General features: G+C 52.6%; 1 protein-coding gene across 2 annotated transcripts in view; it reads left to right on the top strand.

Annotated features, from left to right (window-relative positions):
* Positions 1 to 17,731, top strand: part of MVB12B (multivesicular body subunit 12B) — a 177,517-nt gene extending 159,786 nt beyond the window's left edge. For both annotated transcript variants that reach the window (XM_053562258.1, XM_053562264.1), the window contains exon 10: positions 13,877 to 17,731. In XM_053562258.1, the coding sequence (XP_053418233.1) occupies positions 13,877 to 13,963 (87 nt within the window). In that variant the 3' untranslated portion in view covers positions 13,964 to 17,731. The remainder of the gene's footprint in view (positions 1 to 13,876) is intronic.
* Positions 17,732 to 18,484: the final 753 nt, after the last annotated feature.

Here is an 18,484-nt window from a genome sequence, read left to right as displayed (position 1 = left end):
AAAAACAAGACGAAAAAACCCCCCTTTGTCTTTGATTTTCAGTAAATCATAAAAACTAAACCTGATTGTCATCTACAGATTTTTTTTTGATAACTTAGGGAAAAGATGGCTGGCTAGTGCATTAGAAATATAGGTACACAGAGAGTTTCATGTCTGCCTTTCTCCAAATCAAAAGGGGCAACTCCGAGGGCCCCTACATATGAACGCTGCCTTTCCACCTGGTGTGGTGCACCTGGCTCACAGGTGGTGAAGCAGGGCTGAGGTCATGGGTGGGACAGCTGGACAAACCGGGCTCCACCACTGCCTGGGGGCCAGTCACACCCTCTCTGTTTCAACTGGGGATAACAATAGAACCTGTCTCTTAGGGGAATTTTGTGGGGGGTAATGAGTATATGTGGAAATAGCTGGCATCATCAATCAATAGCCCCAGCACTGTGGGTCAGGTGTGTAACCACCCAGATACCCAGCTCTCCTGTCCTCCTCTGGCCTTCTGACCTGTGGCCCTAACATAACACTGTCTGCTTCAGCACCTGCTGAGTGCTCACTCAGGCTCTAGGCTTTTCCTGCATTATCTCCAGTTCCCACACTGTGCTGACCAATGGGGAGAAACTGAGACTCCTAGAGGCAAAGTAACTGGCCCACGACAAGATGGGAGACCCTGGGATAGAGTGGAGCAGGTGGGGGTCCCAGTGAGGTCCCAGAGCATGCCTCAGGAACCCCATAACCACAGATGTCCAACCTTGTTTTTCCTCCACCACCCTTTGGAAGAATAAGAGTTGTCTTGGGCCACATAGAAAATACACAAACACTAACAAAACCTGAAGAGCAAACAAAAGTCTGTGCATACTTTTCGTGATATCCAGCACCACAGATAAGCAAAAAAAGTCCTCACAAAATGAGCATGTGGCACACGGGCTGCATGTTGGACACCCCTGCCATAGATCATAATTCTCTACCCCGCTCTGAGGACTAAAATCAGGCCCAAACACATTACTTCAGAATGTACAATCCTGATGTCAGGTGCTCAAAGCCAAGGTGTGGCTGCATGTGGGAGTTCCAGAGGCAGGAGGGTGGGGCCACGTGCTCTGGAGTCAGCTACCTACGTCTGGCACTCAGCTCTTCCGCGTAACCACGCTCAGCCTCTGTTTCCTTTTCTGCAAAATCAGAACAGTGATAAAAATACGTACCCCATAGTATGTATTGGTTTGACTGAGATGGCCCTATAGGTGGCCTGAAGCAGCACCTGCCTCCCCTGCCCCTGCTGTTGTCACAGCCTTGATCATTATCCTCATCCCTGTTCTTATCCACACACACAGGGTGGGCACCAGAGTAGACCCACCCCAGCGATGCATGGGTCCGAGCGTCACCCCGACTGACCAAGGCTAGCTGTATTTCTCATTTTCAGTGGTGGGTTAAAAAAAAATACAGGTCTGTATTCACTGTTGAAGTAAATTCAAGTTGACATAAAGAAAATGTGGGGAAATGGGGAGAGGTTAGAAACGTTAAACAGGGCACAAAACCATAAGGGTCTGCCGCAGTCCGAGGAGTTTCCATTTAACCTGAGTTACCCACCCCAGCCATGCGTTGCATTTAACGGTGATTAGTATGTTGATGTCCACACACTCGGGTGAGCCGGCTCCTTCTTCTGCAGCAGTGTCAGAGGACTTTCTCCATAAATAAACCTGAAATTGCTATTTTCAGCTACTGCACTTGGCCTTTCTCATGAGAGCTGAGGTCTAAGGAAAAGCGGTGTCCAGAGCCCACTGGCCTTCACTCTCAAGCTGTGTGTGTTTGACCCCAGAGCAGCTGGGTGTCCCCTGGGTCGGGATGCTGCTGCTTTTGCTCCATTTATAAGGGGTCTGGTGAGGGACCCCGCAGCAAGAGAGATCTCAGCTCGGAAATTTGCTTTGCTCACTAAAAATCTTTGTATTTTACACCATAAACCAAAACAGCAATAATAATAATGATACAATAAGTAAAGGTGGGAACTGCCTCTGGGTTTTGGGGGCACAGACCCATGAGCACACATCTCCCCACTGGCCTGTCACACTCACACCTCCCTGATCTGCCCCGGGTTCCCACACAGGGTGAGCGAGCCCAGCATCCTGCTGCCGAGATTCTCTCCTTTACCCCTCCATGCCCTGTGGAGGAAGTGGCATCCACCTGTTTTATGGGAGAAGCCTGGACTTCAAATGTTCAGTGATCTGCCATAGGGTTTTGGAGGCATCACTCAGGCTGTTGAGCCCTTTCCAGCCTACCCGAACCTTATCCCACTGCCATGGGGCTGGGCAGCAGCCAGTTTGACACTGCACAAGGGCAGTGAGCGACCTCATGGGGCTGTTGTCCCGAAAAGCCCTTATCATTCTCGCCACTGCCCAGACAAAAGGCTCTATGCGTTTGGGAGCCTGGAAAAGTGTAATTTCACAGCTAAGCCCTGTGATGAAGCATCTTCCCTCGGAGTGAGAAGATGGGCATATAAATATTCTCTGTCTCTGCCGCTCTTTATTTCCCTTGTAAGCAGTTGCCCCATTTCTCCAGCTGATGGATTCCCATCGCAGCCAGAGTGGGAGCTCCCTAGCTCTGCAGCCCAGGCGGCAGCTTCTAAAATAATCCTGCAGCTTGGTCGCCTGTTTACCCTCCCACTACCCACCGCCCCATCCTGCAGTTCGTCGTCCCAGCCTCCCTCTTGCTGACTGGCCACCCCTTGCCTCAGACCTCATTGCTTTTAAAGCAGGAAAGGGCTCTGGCAGGTGAGCACCTTCCAGCTCCACACAGAGCCATTGCCCCGACAGCTGCCAGCCTCCCAGTAACCTCGCCACTCACCTGCCCTTGAGCAGGTGCCACCATCAACACCGTGGCAGAGGAAGCACTCATTAGCTTACCAGGCTCCTAGTGGAGCAAACAGCCTCCATTTTCATTCGACTTTAAAGCTGAAAAGACAAGGGAGAGTCTAATTAGTAAAGGGGCGATCTAATATTAATCACTCCCTTAAAATTGACAAGGGAGGCAGTTCATTTAACCACTTAATTGCTACAGGTTTTTATGGGCTGCTGTTTGCAGACATATTTAATGAAGAAGTTGTAAATCTAAGGGAGCTTAAAATTTTAATTTTATACCTAAATATTTTCCTTGTTCTCATGTTTGTAGTCAATCCTCAAGAGTGTAGTCACGTGGAATGTTTTTTAAATGAACATATTTGCTAACTGGCGTGATTTCAGTTTTTAAAACATTGGTTCCAGCAATTAGGCATTTTTTTTCAGTTCCCAAATGACTAGAGAAATTCGTCTTGATTATAATTGCTCTTAGCCACGCATATCTAATTTGTGTCTTTTTAAGTGTTAATTAGTAAACAGTTTGAGCTGACATCTTTATGTGTTTGTGTGTTGAAAAATGGGGCTTATTGCTTATTTAGCTTGGGGCCGATTCCACAAGCATTTACGTCATGACGTTGAGGTGAATTAATGAAAATACATTTGGCAGCATGAGGTAGGAAGAATTTTTGTTCAACTTTTGGGTGTCTGCTGTGCGTGGGCTTCTGCGGACTCCTTCATATAGGAGGTGAGAGCAGATGGGGACCTACCTCCAGCAGGAAGAAAGTGAGGCAGAAGACTTTTGTATCAGTAATGAAATGGCAGAGTCCCAATTTTATAAGAGCAAAATGTTCATATTCCAGCACAATTGTTCATTCTCTCTACTTTTGGAAAGCTTTCATTGTGCTTATTAATGTTAGCGAATTTTGTGCAAGAAAGTGGTGCAGCCTGAGACTGTGTGGTCCCTTTCCACCATCTAGTGGCAGCATCATAAACTGCAGCAAGAAATATGGTGCCTTTTCTCCACCTTTGAGATGGAGTATTTTCACCAGCCAGAAAGAAATCTTGGAGAAAGAAATCTGCTTACTTCATCTATTAAATAAAAATTAGGTAAACGATGGAAGTTAACCTATTCTGATTTTCCTTTTATATATTGTTCAAAGACAGAGCTGCCATTCAAATTCCTACAGAGCTTTCTTTCAGAGATGAGGTAATTCCAGCCCAAAACACAGAAACCTAACAAATGAATTAAATAGATGGCCTTTCTGAAGGCGCAAAAGAAATCTTAGTCTTCTTCTGAAATGTGAGATGGAGCTTGAGACCACGGCTTCATAGACTCCCCAGGAGTCTGATGCAGCTTAGGAACCTCTGTATCATGCTACAGACAAGATCAATCCTCTTCCCATAAATTGTGGAAGACCTTTTGGGCAGTTTATCATGTTAAGCAGCTACCCTGCCAATTGGAATTCAATTTTTTTTCTGTTTATTGTTTTCTCCTGAGTACGAACGTTGTACATGTTTATAAAATGCAAATATTATGAGAACACGCGAAGGGTGAACACCCCCTACTGTCAGCTCCTGGGGCACGCACACGCACAGACAGACCTTCCATGGGCTCATACCCAGGCTCTGTGCTTGCTTCTGGTCTTGGCGTACGTCTTGTATGTCTTCACACACCAGTTTGCAGGTCTGTCTCATTCTTTTTAATGACTACATGTTGTTCCCTTTTATGATTATGCCATAATTTATTTCACCAATACACTATTGATTGACTTTTGAGCTGTTTCCGATTATTCGCTGTTACACTGCTGCAGCAGACTTCCTCGTACGCCTTCCTTTGCTCCCCTGAGCCTTTCTTTAGAAGAGATTATATTATTACCATTTTGCCTCCCAGAAAGGGTGGGCCCATTTAAAGCCCCAGCAGTGGTGCTTGGGGGACACTTTTTCTACATCCTCACGCTGGCCAAGCATCAGGGGAATTTTTTTTTTACAGTTTTTGGCCAGGGCTGGGTTTGAACCCGCCACCTCTGGCATATGGGGCTGGCGCCCTACTCCTTTGAGCCACAGGCACCGCCCCCTTCATGGGAATTTTTAATGTTCAACAGTATTTAATTAATAACCTTTAGCCACTTTTATTTTTATTTATTTATTTGTTTTCTTGAGACAGAGTTTTAGTCTGTAGCCCTTGGTAGAGTGCCATGGCGTCACAGCTCACAGCAACCTCCAGCTCCTGGGCTTAGGCGATTCTCTTGCCTCAGCCTCCCGAGTAGTTGGGACTACAGGCGCCCGCCACAACGCCCAGCTATTTCTTGTTGCTCTTTGGCCAGGGCTGGGTTTGAACCTGCCACCCTCAGTATATGGGGCCAGCACCCTACTCACTGAGCCACACGTGCCGCCCTAGCCACTTTTAGAGTTGAACATCTTTTCATGCTTATTGGCTGGCTGTATTTCTCTTGTGAATGCTCTTTACTCAGGTATTTTCAGTTGCTTATTTAGTTTTCTACATTGTTTTTAAGAGCTCTTTATGTTTTAAAGATAGCAGCCTTTTCTCTGCTATACGTTCAGACACCTACACACTTTAATCAATGTCTTTTTGCCTTATTGATGTGTTCTGCTATATAAAAGTTTTAAAATTTCCATGGGCAATTTTGTCTTTGTTTTAATTTGGGCTTCATGTCATATTTAGATTATAAAAACAGTCACCTTCTTTCCCCCTGCTCTTTTATATATTTGACTATACTAAAATGTGGCATATTTTTCAGCCACTTAATCCATCTGAAATTTATAGGATGTAAGAGTAGAACCAGCTTTATTTTGTCTTCTAGTATTAGTCAGTTTTTGGAACATTAGAGTTTTTTCTTCTGTGACTTCTTTGTCATGTATTTTCATATATGAATGAACCAGTGGACATTTACTTGACTCCATTCTGCTTATTCTATTAACATATTATTTTCGAATCTTACAGCTTTACAACAAGTTTTAATACATAATAGAGTTAGTTTCCTTTTATATCATCCCCAAGTTTTCCTAATTATAGTCACATGATGATTCTTCCAGTTGAACTTTAGAATCTTTTTGGGGAGGACGTTCCCCGAAAAAACCCATTCTAGATTTTTATTGGATCTGCATTGAATGCATAGATTAATAAAGGCATGATTGATGTTTGCCATGGAGTATCCAGAAACAAGGGATGCCTCTTGTTTAGCCGGGCCTGGTTACTCGGCAGAGGGGAATGGTTTCCTTTTTAGGTTCTGCCTAGGCGCTCTGTGTTTTTGTGGTTCTATGGACAGGACCTATTCTCTCATTCTGTTTTCGGTCACTTATTCATAAAGAAGCCATTGACTTCCATATTATTTTTGAGCTAGCTCTCTCACTGGCTGCTTTCGCTGTTTCTGACAGCTCTTTGGTTGCTTTTCTTGGGTTCCCCAGACAGGCAGTTCTGTCCTCTGTGAATACTGCACCAGCCTCCTTCCTCTGCCTCTGTTCCTATGTGCCTTTGTCTGACACCCAGGCTCCCTTCAGGTCTCTGGGCTTTAACGGGAGTTTAAACGCGAGTTTCGGTTTTAACCTGTAAGGCTGCATTTCGGCTCCCTGGGCCCCTGTCTCACCCGTGCTTTAACAGGAATTTCAGTGTTAACCTGTAAGGCTGCATTTTGGCATGCTATATGTAGACATGCCTCTTTTTTTTTATCATGTTAAGCATTAGCCATCTATTTCTATTTTCCTAAATGTTTTTTGTTAGAAATGGATGGTGGCTTTTGATAAATGTCTTTTAATCATCTATCGATATGATATTTTTTTTCTCCTGGGGCATATTAATATGCTGGATTGTATTAATAGAGTTTCTAATTCTGAGAGTCTTACAGTCTCCCCTCCATCCCCCACCAACCACCCTTTTGGGTTTTGTAGGCAGCAACGTCAGCTTAGCACACAGACTATTCCCACGGTGGCCCAGGACATTCCTTGTATAAATAAGAACCAGGCTGAGCCCAAGGAAATAAAGCTGGAACAGAGATGATGTTTGCCAGACAGAATTACCTGCCCTGGTTACCATCATGAGTCATGAAATTGAAGTCAAGGTGAATATTTGGTCTTCTGCAAGTTCTTTTGGGATTTTTCTACCCTTTTCTAATGCTTTTGGAAACTTTTACCCCTCAAGTTTTAGACAAATAATACCAAAGAAGATGAACTAGTGGAAGGCTGTAAAGAGTGCGCATCAAGACACAGCAGAGAGTGGGGAGGGAGCTTCCCAGAGTGTCCCCACAGCGTCTTGTGTTTCCATCCAGAAACCATGCTGGCAGCCAGTGTGGTTTTAAATATTTTCTACAAATACCCACTTCTTAGGTGGTATTCAGGCGAGTTCTGAAAGGCTGGCTCAGCAGGGGGCCCAGAGTTGTTTGTGGACACAAAGAGAAGTTTATTCTGATCACCCAGCAGTCCACAGCCCACCCTGGGCCCCCACCTGGGCAGGACAGGCCAGAAGTGGGGGCCGGGAGAGCAGGGCCTGCAGCCTCTCCGGAATCACACCACGGTCTTCAGTCCCACGAGAAAATGTGCTTTCTCCCGTTTTTCTCGAAATACACAGTCTTCCCAATCTGTCATTGTCCTCCTTTAAGGAGTCAGGTCCAGGAAATACTTCACATCCTTGTTTGCTTTGTCCCTGTCATTCCTGACGCACACAGTGTACAACCACGGTGATAAAATGGTATCAACGCCCTCCCTGCCTGGCTGGGCACACTGTAGGGAGTGGTGGGGACTGCAGCAGCCCAGAAGGCACAGGGCTCAGGAAGGGAAGCAGCCCCCACCTGTGTGGGGCTGTGGTTTGCTTTGTGAGAGTGAGAGCCTGGAATTGCCATATCCTTCTATTTTTTTTTGTCAATGATACCTAGATAAATGTTGGCATTTTACGCAAAGTCTCTTAACTTTTCCACATTTGTAACTATCTGGAAAACCACGTGAGCCAGCATGGTGTGAGCATGCAGCTTGTGCACCATCTGTGCATAGAGAAGCAAACATGAAGCAGGCCTAGACTCAACCTGCCCTTTCACAGGGCTGCCAGGGGCGCGCGCTGGGTTTGGTACTCGCCACACGTGAGTTACTAAGCCACAGGAGGGCTGTGGTGTCCCAGAGGACCCAGGGCTGGACCAACACTCCTACTGTCACAGGACTGAAAACTAGAATGGCTTCTACTGGCCCAAGAACTGAGCCCCTAAACCAGTTGCTTTCTGTCCTTTGCAGTGACCTGCGCCCAAAGCCTGACCCGCCCCTCCACTCACCCTCACCGTCTGTCTGCCTGACACCCACCCGATTCTTTCATTCCTTCATCCCTCTGGGCCATGACCTCTGCCAGCCCTGGATCTACTGGAATGGCTGGGACTCCCCAGCCACCCTGTACCTGAGGAGGGTGTGGAAAGTGTCAGGGACCCCAGAGGGTGGTGATGTGTTCCCTCCGGGAAGTGCCCCTTTAGCTCAGCCTTAAAGGACAAATGGGAGCAAGAGTGTTCCTGACAGAACAGCACTTGGAGAGGCCTTGGCATGTTAAGGAGGGGAGATGGGAGGGACCATGCATGGGGAGACACCTGCAGAAACCACTCAGACCTCTGCACATGCGCCTGCGGATGCAGGGCTCTGTGCTTTGCCACAGGGTGGAGGTAGGAGCCGCTTTACCTCCTCCCAGATGCACCTGCCAGACCCTGGGTGGAAAGTGCTCTGTGAGCTGAGAGTGAGCCCTGAACCCAGTGAGGGGCAGGCAGCCTAGGGCAGCAGGCGTCCTTCAGGGATAGACCAGAAGCAGAAGCATCACTGTACCTGGGCTTGGAACAGAAAATGGGAGGGGCAGGTGCTGATGAGGAGTGAGAGGACAAGGACAGGCATGCATATACATTCAGAGCTGTGCTCAAGGCCCCTCTGGGCAGCTCCCATGCTGGGTGCTATACCAGGTGCTGGGTATACCACAGTGCCCAGATAGACTCAGCTCCTGCTCCCAGAGCTCGTGGCAGGGGCTAAAGCAGGCTACAAGAGGGGACAGACCACATAGAGGTCCTCATCCAACCCCTCCGCTTAAGTGAGACCCTGGGCTGCTGCCCTCAGACCAGGATGGAAACACAGACGTGGCTTCCCAAAGGGTTCACAGGATCTTAGCTGACCCCTCTGTCTAAAGCTGACTATGTGGTAGTTGAAGGCACCACCCAGCTGTGCCCTGGCCCCCCGGCTTTTGACAGAGGCTCAACACTCTGAGGCTTGGCTTGTCCCCAGGGAGTGAGGATTCTGTGCCAGCACACGTCCAGCTCCCACACACGGGGCCACCATGTCTGATGGGTTCCCACTGCACAGCCTCACCCTCACTGAGGGCAGTGACAGGCTCGCTGCTCAGCTCTGGGCATGGGGCGGGCCTGCAGTGCACAGCCTTCCTCCGGGTAAGGTGAAGCCCTTTTCATGCTCGCTGAGTCCGGGCTTCTGCCATTATCAGATTCCTCTGTGAAGCCATAACCCAAGTAGGAACAGGGGCTTCCATGTTAAAAATGAGAAAACTGGGACCACAGCATGCTGGGCACCCTTAGGCCCATCCCTTCAGTTGCTTGAAGGAGGGGCCAAGTTCAGGGCCTTCCAATCCTGACCCTTGAGCAGAGTCACCTGGGGTCCTTGTTAAAACGCAGATGCCCACACCTACTGTACCAGAGTGCCTGGGGAGAGCATCAGAGTCTGGTATAAAAACTGGCAGCTGACCCCCTCCAGCTCCCACAGGCCTGTAGACGAGGCCCCTGGGGTGCTCCCAAGAGAGCTGTGCTCACATCCTTCCTAGGGCCTCAGTTTCCTCATCTGCAAAACCAGGGTGCTGGGAACAACGCCTGTTCTCCCCCAGAGTACTCTGACATGCTCATTCCTGGGTCAGGGGAGGGAGCAGAGCTGGGAGGACAGTGCCTCCCCTCTAGTGTGACATACTCAGCTAATCCTTTCCAGGCAGCGGTTCTCCACCTGGCTGACTATTAATTGGCTAAGTGCCTTTATGCATGCACACACACACACACGCACACCCCACCCCTGTGCCACTGAGACCAGAACCACCCGGGAGGCAGGTGGCACTGCTGTTAAGACCTTTGATTCAGGAACATAAATGGGCTAATTCTTCTTACTTTCGGGTGCTCGCCACACAGATTGCCCTAGATGGCTCACTCTGCCCCTTTGTGAGTATACTACCCTGTTTTCCCGAAAATAAGACATCCTCCGAAAATAAGACCTACTCACAGGAAAGATAAGACGTCCCCTGAAAATAAGACCTAGCACATCTTTGGGAGCACACCTTAAAATAAGACAGGGGAAACAGGGTAGTAGGTTCAGTTGACCCCTTTCTGCCAGTGAACTGGGGCTAAAGTGACTTTGCCTCCAAGGTGTAGCTGGCAGCTGCAGTTGGCACCTCCTACTGACAGGACACTGTCCTCAGGAGAAAAGGCTTTGGGAAGCTGGGACTCTCACACTGTAGTTGGGCCTGAGAAGCCTGATGCTGTCAGTTACAAGGTTCTTGGGGTTCCCAGGAAGCCCCCCACAGAACCCCTGACAGTGATGTCTCTTTACTGGCAAAGCCCCAGTCCTGGGCTATGTGTGGCTGCAGTGGCAGGCTGTGCCCACCAGAGGGCTCCCTGGCCCAGCACTGCTCAGCTGGACCCGGCTGAGCAAGCCAAATGCTTTTTAATTGAAAATTTTTTTAATTCAAAAAGGATTTGCTGTTTGTACGCGAGTGCAGGTTTTTCTTATGCAGGAGACTAATGTCTTGAGTAAACAGATCCCGGCCCAAATCCACCTTCAAAGGTACTCACTGTTTGCCCAAGGGAGTGAAAAGGCTTCCAGAAGCGGCCTAGTCTCTTGGGCAAACATGGCAGGGAGGAGCAATGGGGCAGAGGACAGCGTCTGCGGGAAGGGTTAGGCAGCCGGAGGGGGATTATGTCTGAGGACATATGTTGAAATTTCATTTGGGGAGTTAGGGAAAACAAGGGGGAGGGTAGCGCTTTTCTCTAGTCAAGATAACCTAAAAAGGGAAAAAATCCCTAGGGAGAGAGGGGCAGGAGGGGACAGCAATCTGCACACCCCGGGGTGGGGGCCGGGGTCAGTGTGCTTGGGTCAGGGAGAGGGAAGTATGCAGTGGAATAGGAATTTAGCAGTTCATCCTGAAGGCCCACCCATGCCCCCTCCCTGAGACTCTGTCCCTACTCCTGGCCACAGAGGCTGGAACAGAGGCACAGGGTCCCCATCACGGCACTTCTGCCTAGTCAGCGAGTTACTCACCCAGGCTTGGAAATGTCCTGCCTTCACCTGCCACCCAGAAAGTCCAGCCCTGTGGGCATCCAGAGTTTGGTCATCAACCTGTGTCTTAGCTTACCCCTTGCTCCCTGCCACCCCCAGGAGCCTGGTGCGGTGGTTTAGCAAGGCCTGGCAGAGGGGCAGAGGGCACAGCCAGACCACCTGTCCTACATTTGCCTGTTCCTACCAGGTCCTGGCCCTGGGCCACCTCCTTCCCTCTCTTGAGCATGTTACTTCACTCTGCTGCCTACCCCGGCCCCTCTCTGCCCACCCTATCCATGTGCATGGATAGGGTCATGGAATTGTCTAAACACGTCCCCAGACCAGCAGCATCAGGTCAGCTGGGAGCTCTTTGGAAATGCAGACTCTCAGGCCCCGCCCTAGACCCACTGAATCAGAATCCGCATTTTCCCAGGACCCCCGGGGGGGATGCTCAGGGTAGAGAAGCCTGCCGCATCTTGTGCCCAGCATGCCACCCTCTCCTGCCCCTAGAAAGGGTGCACACCCACCTGTGCACATTGGGCAGCTCTCTGGAAACTTGGTCCACCAGAGCGGCTCCTGCTGAAGTCACCAAGCATTGCCAGCACAGCCTTTGGGGGGCAGACTCCCCCACCTCATGCCTCTGGTCCTTCACCCCGAGGGTGCGGCCCTGTCCTCTTACCTTCTGACCCCATGGGCTCCTCTTGAATCTCCCCCACTCAGCATCCCCTCTGCCTCATGTGCAGTCTCCCCCCACCTCATCTCAGTTCTTTGCTACCCTTGCGTTCTCTCCCAACCCTGGGCAGATGGCCCCATTGGGCACACAGGGTCCCTTAGGAACAGCTGCCCCGGGCTTTCACCTTGTCCCCTCAGCCTCACAGGCGTCTGCGTGGTCACTGTCCCCTGCACCTGCTGTTCTCAGTGCCATCAGTGCCCTTCCCCATCAGGCCCCTCTGCTTTCCGGATGTGGAGGACATCGCCCACCCTCAGCCCTCCTTGCTCCTTCCTGCGGCCCCCACCCCATTCAGTTGCCCTCATAGGTGGCTGATGTTGGGCCGTGCTGGGCGTGTCCATGTCCCTCCCCGGTTACCCTGCAAGCCCCTGGACACAGCGCAGGGCGGATGTTAGTGGGTGCTGCTGAAGCCCACCAAGGACCAGCTGGTATCTGCAGCGCACATACCCGAGCAGCCACCAGGTGGCAGTATCCTCCCGGCCTTGGCCCCAGGAGAAGCCGGTGGCAGGATGAGCTCACTGAGGCCCAGAGGGTCCTGCCACCCTCCCAACCCTGTCTAGCAGCAGATGCTGTCTGTCTAGGGCCGTACTGTATTGTCAGCATCTCCCTGACTCTTTAGTTCTGGGGCCACGAGGTCCTGCTCAGCCCTTTTCACAAATGGCCAGGGCAGCCTCGGCCCCAGCCTGGACTGTGTCTGTGGGTTGTCCTGGGTCAGCCCCTCATGCAGGAGTACTGTGGATACCGTGCTGGGTTTGGCACTTGCTGGCTGCCATCACCTCCTGCTATGTTTCCACTTTAAGAGAGAAAAGGCGTCAAACCCTCCCATGCCCCTTCATTCTCCGGTGGCTTTTGGTCCCACTCTGCCCAGAAGGCCTCAGCCTCTGGGTCCTCCTTGCTCAGTGTGGTCCTGGGAGTGCTCCCCGCCATGGGCGCCTGTTCTGGGCGGGTGGGGAGGGTAAAGCAAGGGCACAGGGACCCCAAGGGCCCTGCCTGTAGCCAGCCATGCTCGGTCTCCAGCTGGCAGTTTAACCACCTTCCTGGCAGCCTCCTGTCCTGTCCACCCCCTACTTGGCTGTCCCTGAAGGGGCTGCATCTAGTGGTGGCCAAGTTCAACGAGGCAGTTCTACAGAGCCCTTTCCTGGCATTTCTACCCGTAAAGATTCTTTAAGTATTTACCGTGTTTGACAACCACTAACATAATCTCAGCTCCTCATTCCTGAAACCCGGGTGACACTGGGTTGCCTTGGTCTAGTGTTCCAGGCCATCCCCACAACTCTGCCCCAGCCTACCAGACCCTGCAGTGACCACTGTGCCTGCCCCTCTGCCACACACAGACCCTGCACTGGGTATTGAGAACCCAGCAGGCTCCCAGTGCCCAGCAGAGGGGTTCCCCCACTCCTCTAAACTCCCATCAAACCTGGAACTCATGTCCCTAATCCAGGGCCAGCTAAGTAAGCTGGATCTCCAGCATTAGGGTTAAGACATGTCTCCTCCAAACAGCTACCTGGTCCAGTTGTGTGGACTACACAGGGGTCCTCATCAGGGAGTGGCTCTGAGAATCCTGTTAGGAATACGTGGAGGGCATGGGGCCATGTCAGAGGTGGCCCCTCCCAGGGTCCCTGGGTCACCATACGTTATCATCAGTCTGAGTCCAGTCAAGGGGTTCTCAGAGGCTAGTGGCCATGGCTGGCCTTGATCAGGTTTGGGATTGAGTCTCAGAGCAGGACACAAAGAACAAGGCGCTCCACACTGGCCTGGCAGGCGACACCTTCTAAGTGTTTGCTGTGGTGCTGAGGCCTCGCCCTGTGGGGAGCAGGTGCCAGCCCAGGAGGCTGTCGTCCCCCGAGCCACGTCTGCACATGCACACACCCAATGTGCACACACACCAAGGCACAGAGCAGCCTCCACTGGCCCCAGCCCAGCCGGTGGCTCTGTGTTCAGGTGCTCAGTGAGGTGGCCTCGGGGCCTCTGCCTGCTCTTGGTGTGAGGCTAAGGGGCGGCTTCCTGTGGCGTCCTGTGAACTGACTGTGTCTCTCTGTCCCCTACCCGACCCCCGCAGTATGAGTACAGCTTCCGCACGGAGCAGAGTGCAGCCGCCCGGCTCCCACCCAGCCCCACCAGGTGCCAGCAGATCTCCCAGTCCTGAGGAGCCAGCAGCTGCCGCGCGTGGAGCAGACGCCACCCCTGACTACTGACTGGGCGCTGGGGCTGCAGGGTGCTCCCTTCCTCACCGTCCCTCCGCCTCCTCCCTCCGCGGCCAGCCTTTTCCTTGCTGCCCAAGGGTGGCCAGAGACACTGGGCAGATGAGTGGACACGTTCTGTCATCACCTCACCTAATGTGACACCCCAACCTCCCTGGGGACATTGTTCATAACCACGACTAATCTGTGTGTGCTCTAGTGACCAGCAGCTCCTAACATGTCTGTGTGGTGGCCAGTTGTCCTACAAAAACCTTACCCACCACAATCACCCCAGGGCCCTGGGCAGTTGCTCCTCTACCCAGTGATACCTGTTGGTTCCCTGTGCTCATGTGACCTCCCATGGCAGACACCAGTCAGCCTTGAAGACGCTGGGGGTTGGCATTTTACATAGGACGCCCCCCACCCCCAGAGCTCACTGACCATCCCAGACCAAGACTGCAGAGGAACAAGTCCCTCTCACCACAGAACCAGGTGCCCCAAGCATTTCAAAGCAACTCTGTGAAAACATGGCAGGAAGAAGTCGGTGGGCCCTGGCATGGACCCTGACCCCCACTTTGGACATCTCAAGGACTCATCCCCCAACACATGGAACGTCAGGGAGCAGAGGGGGTGCTGGTTTCTAGGGAGGAGGCCAAGTGACCCAGAGTGCTGTGCTTATCCTCCGCCCCCCAAGGGCTTCTCTGAGGGACACCCACGTGCCAACAACAGCTCTAGCTGCCTTGGCCCAGTGCCCTGGCCCAGGGACCATAGGGATTCGGGCACACGGGCACCCCGCCCCTCCCAGAGCCAAGCCATGTCCAGACAGCATCTGCTTTCAGGACAATGGGAACGAGGTGTTCTGAAAAATCCCTCTGACCCAGGTCACTGAATTTGACTCAGAACTGACATTCCTCCACGAGTGCCCGTTGGTGCTGGCACCCCTCACAGCACCGGTGCTGAGTTCAACTCCACAAACGTTTGCCCGGAGAATAGCGGCTGGGGCCACCCGGGCTGCCTGGCCCTGCAGTGTCCGCTCTTAGGGTTTACCTGATTCCTCCAAGTGTGGGTGTCATATTCTTTGGGCTTGATGTGGTTGGGGGGGGTGGGTCGTGGACACTGCTGCTCCCCTGGGACAGACTCCCTGCTGCAGGTCCTGGCACTGAGGCCCAAAGGGATAAGGAAAAGAACTGGCCAACACAGCTGGCTAAGAGGCGGGGGCGAAATACCTCACACGGCTGCGCCAGCCCCAGCATCTCAGACCCCAGACCGGCTTGTCCTCAGACACATCTTGGCCTCCATTTGGACACCTCTTGGTTCCGTGGATTAGGAATTGGCCCCTCTCCCCACCTGAGAAGACTGAGGGTGCCCCTGATCGAGGGAGGCCCTCCCATGCCCCTCAGGCAGCACCCTAGCAGGAAAAGGTGTTCGTGGAATCTGTCAGGGCCCAGGAGACCGGTGGGGCCCAGGCGGGCGTGCCTGTGAAGACCTGTGGACAGACACCATCTCCATCGAAGTGAGCTAGTGTATTTCTGGGAGTTGGGGAGCCCACAGAACCTATGTCTACTGCTGCTTTTTGGATGGTGGCTAGTTCAAAATCAAGTGGCCTGCATGACAGAGCCGTACAGAGAGGGATGATGTCCAGCAGTCTAGGGGTGGCGGGAAGGCAGAGGGCAGAGCTCTGGTCACTCTGCCCCCTTCATCTTGGTTTGCGCACTTTGTCCTTCGACCTCTTTCCGTGCCCTGATTATGAGAGCATCTCTGACAGGTAATGCCTGATGGCCCTTCACTCTCCTCCCGTGGCTGTGGGAACAAGGCATTTCCACAGCTGCAATGGGTCCTAAAGGTTCCAAGGTGACAGTGTGGGACCCCTGGTCACAAACAGTGAGAGTGATTTCCGGGAAAGGAGCAGGGTGCCCTCAGCCCCCTACTGATGACCCCACAGGCCCCACTCCAGCTGGGCCCCCGCCAGGTGGCCCCACCCAGCTTCCCGAAGCTGCTGGGATGGACAGGGCCATAGGGCCATCAGGAAGGCAAACTGCATGGACTTGGGCGAGCTGGAGCCTGTTCCCCTAGTGCTAGGGACTTAGTTTAAGAGTAACATTGACTGTGAATGTTGTAGCAAATGGCAGCTTAAGACATTAAGCAGTGACAGTATTAAGGACAAGTTGGTATCTGTGGTAGGTTTTAGGCTGCTCCTAACCCTCCAGTTCTTGCCTTCTGAAAGGTGGGTGGGATGAGCGCACATGCGTGTGTGTGTGTGTGTGTGTATGCAGGCGTGCATGTGTGTGCGTACGCGTGCGTGTGTGTGTGCGTGTGTACACATGTGCCCACTTGTGTGGGGCTTATACTGACCATGGGAGAACTGAGAAGTGGGGCTCCAGCTCCCACCTAGGAACTGAGTGACCTTTCGTGTCTTTTGAGAATGTTTCCTTTACAAACCTTTTGGCTGCAGTGGGAAGGGAAGGACAGGGGTCTTCTGGAGAGGCAAAGGGCCTTGTCCTCACCCCTCAGGTCCCCCAGCCCTTCTCACTGCTGCTGCTATCCCTCTGTCCCCCCCACGAAAGACTCCAACCAGAGCACAGTGTCCCCACTGACACCCCCTCAAGACTCTTTCTGAGGTCCTTGGAAATGGCACAGAGGCAGGGAGGAGCAGGCAGCTGGCTCCAGGCTCACGTGCAGATTTATAATCCAGCCCTGTTTGTCCACCCCAAGTCCAAGAACTGATGCCAGTCACACCCCCACCACTGGAGAGAAGAGAACCCAGTTGGGTCTCAGCAAAGAAATAACAGGACCATTAGACCCTCATCCGCCCTTGGTCAGAGGGGTGTCACTGCTTGGTGGCTGTGCTCTTGTTACAGGAGAAGCCGCTGGTACTGGTGGGAGCCCTGTGCAAGTCCGCAGGTCAGCGGGAGGACAAGGGGGACTAACATGCACTGAGCACCTGCTCCTGGCCGGGGACTCGGCCAGGCACTCTGAGCACACTCCTCCTGTCACTCCCCCCCCCAAAGTAAAGTAACCCAGAAGTGGATGTTCGTTGCTCCTTGTTACAGGTGGAAAGGCTGAGGCTTGTCTGTAGGCGCGAGGCTGCTAAGTGGCAGAGACAGGATTTGACCCCACAGGGGGGCCGTTCCATCATAAGCACAACCTCAGGCTGACCCTTTTGTTTACAGCCCTGTGATGGACTTCCCGGCCGCCGCTAGGCCCTGCCGGTCACCGTGCCACTGTGCGAAAGCCACCTGCTAGGGTTCCCCACAATGCCCAGGCGTTTGTGGGGAGTCCCAGCCTGCCACTCCCCTGAGAATGGGGAGGATGACTGAGCATGAAGGCAGAGCCAGGCCTTGGTGGAGCCCCTGGGTGCCTCCAGGCCATACAGAAGTGGGGCTCACTTCTGCATGGCCTGGAATGGAAGTGAATTCCATTCTAGTCTACCTTACCCCGAGGCTCCTGTCCCCACTCAGGCTGCCTGGACCCTCGGGGCAGCCAGGCTTCTTCATCTGTTCTGAGCACATGTCTAGGGTGGCTTCAGCTATCACCACCATGAAACAGGGCTTTGTTCCCCCTGCAAAGGCCAATTGAGCTGCTGTGTGACCATGTCGCCTTGGACAAGGACCTTGGGGACAACGTCCTGACTGCGTATTTATTCAAGGTGACTCTCGTACTTGGCAAAGGGAAGTTTCACTGTGTCTGTCTGTATCTTAATATAATTTGTTAAATAAACGTTTGTTTAACCTCTTTCCCCCAGTTTGCTGTTGTGTCCAAAGCCACCAGAGGTCAGTGTCCCTCAGGAGATGCCCAAGCTTCTCTCCAGCCAGTGGGGTCCTTGATGACACTTGGTCACCTCCCTGGCCTGTCAGCCTTGTAGAAAGAGCTGGTGCACTGCTTTGCTGTATTCCTTGAGAGCACCTAGTTGTAAGTGAGGGGAGTTCAGGGAGGGACAGAAAGCACTGCTGTTCTCTGGCAGCCGGCGGGGCGTTCCAGGGAAGAGAAGACCCCACTTGTCAGGACAGCCCGGGAAGCTGCCTGTCAGCTGGCTCGGAGGGCGGGGAGGTGCCCTTGCTTTCATCTCCCATGTGCCCAGGCCCTTGTCTGCAGGCCCAAGTGTGGCAGCTGTGAGGGTGGTGGAGACACAGCCACCGCCGGGGGTGGTAGTCCTGTCCTGACTGCTTATCTGTACCGGGACATGACTAGGAAGGCACAGCATGGTCCTTGCGAGGAGCCAACAGTCGAGATCTCACCCTCAGAGCTCTCTGCCACCTTGGCAGGTCACTGCCTCCAGCCCTGTCACACCAGACTCTGGTGGGAAGAAATGAGAACAGGGGCCACCCATAGCTCAGCACTCACCTGATGGGGAGCCTGACGGTCCCCAAAGAGTGTCAGCATCTCCAGCCCTGCCCCCTGTTCTGTGGATGAGAGGATCCTTCCTCAGCCCCACCCGGAGGGTTCGGGTCCCTGTGAAACCTGGGGCAAAGCAGGGAACGCCACACGCA

The sequence above is a fragment of the Nycticebus coucang genome, chromosome 2 (assembly GCF_027406575.1).
Source record: "Nycticebus coucang isolate mNycCou1 chromosome 2, mNycCou1.pri, whole genome shotgun sequence".
NCBI classification, from domain to species: Eukaryota; Metazoa; Chordata; class Mammalia; order Primates; family Lorisidae; genus Nycticebus; species Nycticebus coucang.
The sequence above is the reverse complement of the archived record's forward strand: the minus strand, read 5'-3'. Positions and strand labels throughout refer to the sequence as shown.